Source organism: Capsicum annuum, unplaced genomic scaffold (genome assembly GCF_002878395.1).
Source record: "Capsicum annuum cultivar UCD-10X-F1 unplaced genomic scaffold, UCD10Xv1.1 ctg83340, whole genome shotgun sequence".
Classification (NCBI taxonomy): Eukaryota; Viridiplantae; Streptophyta; class Magnoliopsida; order Solanales; family Solanaceae; genus Capsicum; species Capsicum annuum.
In genome coordinates, this window is record NW_025894204.1 from 1 (window position 1) to 3,271 (window position 3,271).

At 35.7% G+C, this 3,271-nt stretch overlaps 1 protein-coding gene across 1 annotated transcript; it reads right to left on the reverse strand.

Annotated features, from left to right (window-relative positions):
* Positions 1-38: 38 nt before the first annotated feature.
* On the reverse strand, positions 39-3,258 carry LOC107860273 (histone-lysine N-methyltransferase CLF; the record flags this gene model as incomplete). Its single annotated transcript, XM_047406067.1, is given in 3 exon segments — positions 39-200; positions 1,089-1,417; positions 1,533-3,258. Coding segments are annotated over 3 exon segments (614 nt in total), but the record flags the coding sequence as incomplete, so codon positions are not given.
* Between the last annotated feature and the right edge of the window lie 13 nt (positions 3,259-3,271).

A 3,271-nucleotide genomic window follows, 5' to 3' on the forward strand; every position in this document is an offset into this window, starting at 1 on the left:
TAGATTGAATCCAGTACACGTAGCTTAATTATACCAACCGCAGCATAACATCTTCAGACTCTACAAACTCCCTCTTTTCTTCTTTGTCTTCAAGTAATTCTTCCTCGCTATCACTGCAAATTAGAGCTTCTCCGCTGTTCTGGTCATAATAAATTCTTCTACGACCAACCACTGATTGGTCCGCGGTCATCCTCTGATTTCTGCGCCACGCAAAGTAGGATCAGGACAGTTCCAAAATAACAAGAAAACTATAATCTTCAACAATAGCCAAAGCAATAGTCTAATGATATAAGTGTGTCTTCCACACAATACGAGAGAGTTGTGGGGGTGGGAATTAAATAAGAAAAATGGTCTTCAACAAGAATTGAAATCTTGGATTGTTACAAGTACTAGAATCATGATTAACAATGTTATTGGAAACTTAAAATCAAAAGACAACACTAAAAAGCGGAAGACTTCCTCATTGGAAAAAAAGCTATAGAAAGAAGGAGAGGGACATGAAGATGGACTCAATAGGCCGTCACCTAAAACTAGTGAAACTAGGATGCAAAACAAGGATGACATCATCAAAGTTATTCCCGCCGAGGAGGAAAAAATTTAAATGGCATTGGCATTCTAATCAAGTAAGTCAATATGACATCTTTCTGAGAACAGGTATCAAATAAAATTCCATAGTGCAAAATAAAACATTTCTAAGATAGAGGATTAGTATTATACAGAAGCCTAGAAGCAGATGATTTTAAATTTGTATGGTGATAAATACAAGACACTAAGATCAAAGCCTCTGTAAAGGGTGGGCACGGGTGATTCAACGTTCCAGTGAATGCATCCCTTGTATGATCAGATGCAACAGTTAACACCTAAAAATGTACTCCGTAAGGAAAATAATTGATAAATTGTAAGTTGAAGATCATCAAGAAATATATTATAGACATTTATAAGGTTCAACAGCATGCCCTACTGGAAGTGATGAAAGAACCTCAAAATTTATATAGGAAGCAAGCTAAAATTGAGTAGATAAGGGAAAGAAGAGGCACAAATCAAGCTTGAAGACCATGTGTCTTGTCCATCAAGGTAATTTAACATACCTATCCAAAAAAACCCATGTAGTATATCGAGGCAGTCTTTCCACTGCAGGAAGTTTAATGGGACATACAGCATTATTGCCGGCAATGATAGTTCCTAGAAGAGCTTTCGGAGAGGCATATCCATCATCTTCACAACTATTGCTATCATTATCTCCATTGCTGGAACCAATCCCATTTTGCAAATTAATTGCATTCTGCTGTCTCTTAGATAGAAGATCAGTGGTAATATCCACACCAAGAACTATAAGACTTTTTCTCTCTGTTGAAAACTTAAAAAGATTTTTCGTCATCACATCATACAACTTTTGTGCATTCTCTTCTGCCCTTTTCTGGAATGAGACAAACAGTTCCATTGGTTATTCAAACCTTGTAAAAGTACTTTAAGCGAAATACACAACAAAACATTGGGGGGGGGGGAGGAAACTAACAATTCATAAAACACACCTTTACATAATCAGCACGTTTAGAAGCAAATTCTTCCTTCAAAGATTCAATAACTGATAACACGTCTTCAGTTTCTACAGCTGTTCCTTCAGGTGCATCAATCTGTCCAAAGCAGTATAGCATTTAATGACAGAACAAGTCACAAAAGGAAATAAATTATATAACTAAGGGTGACAAGAAAATGACAGACATGGGAGACTAAGATCGATAAATATTTTTCCTGTCCTCAAAGTCAAAAGTGCAAGCCATCCGGACAGCGAGCAGAAAGGAATTGAGAATAGGAAATCTAACTCTGAGAAAGACATTAGGGAAATTAGACTCGGGGACAGAAATAACTCTATGAAAACCAAATACATTATGAACAGAGACTATGGTTTAACACACCAATTGTCAAGAGATGTACTAATAATATGAAACCCACACTAAGAGACTATGATTCTATGCACACCCAACTAGTTCCATTGGTTGTTCAAACCTAGTTTCTTTGATAAGGTAGATATTAAATTGGTTGTTCAAACCTAGTAATAGTATTTAAATCGAAATACACAAAAAAACATTGGGAGGAAGTGGGAGAAAACTAATAATTCATAAAACACACTTTTACATAATCAGCACGTTTAGAAGCAGATTCTTCCTTCAAAGATGATAATAATTCCTCAGTTTTTATGGATGTTCCTTCAGGGGCATCAATCTATCCAAAGCAGTATAGCTTTTAATGACATAACAAGTCCCAAAAGGAAATTTAGCTATATAATAAAAGGTGATTAAAAAATGACAAACATGGAGAATAAGATCGATAAATAGTTTTCCTGTCCTCGAAGTCTAAAGTGCAAGCCACCAGGACAATGCAGTGAGAAGAAAGGAATTGAGAATAGTAAAATAATTCTGAGAAAGACATTGGGGGAACTAAACTCAGGGACAGAAATAATCCTATGAAAACCAAATACAGTATGAACAGAAACTATGGTTCTACACAGACAGCTACTGAACCTTTGAAGGAAGAATCTGCTTCTAAACGTGCTGATTGTGTAAAGGTATGTCTAATGAATTGTTAGTTTTCTCCCACTTCCCCCAATGTTTTGTTGTGTATTTCAATTAAAGTACTTCTACTAGGTTTTAACAACGAATGGAACTAGTTCGATGCGCATAGATTCATAGTCCATTAGTGTTGAGGTTTCATATGATTAGCACATCTGTTGACAATTTGTGTGTAGAACCATAGTTTCTGTTCATACTGTATTTGGTTTTCATAGAGTTATTTCTATCCCCGAGTCTTAATCCCCCAATGTCTTTCTCAGAGTTATTTTCCTATTCTCAATTCCTTTCTGCTCACGGCATTGTCCCGGTGGCTTGCACTTTTGACTTTGAGGACAAGAAAACTGTTCACTGATCTTATTCTCCATGTTTGTCATTTTCTTGTCACCTTAGTTATATAGCTATATTTCCTTTTGTGACTTGTTATGTCATTTAATGCTATACTGCTTTGGACAGATTGATGCACCTGAAAGAACATCCGTAGAAACTGATGAAGTATTATCAGTTACTGAATCTTTGAAAGAAGAATCTGTCTCTAAAATTGCTGATTATGTAAAGGTGTGTTTTATGAATTGTTAGTTTTCTAGTTGTGATCACTTTGCATGTCATTATTTGAACTTACACTTTGTTGTTTCTTTTTAAGATAATGATAAGGGATTGTATTAGAAAAGGATCAACACTAACCAAGTGCAAGAAGTGCAGCT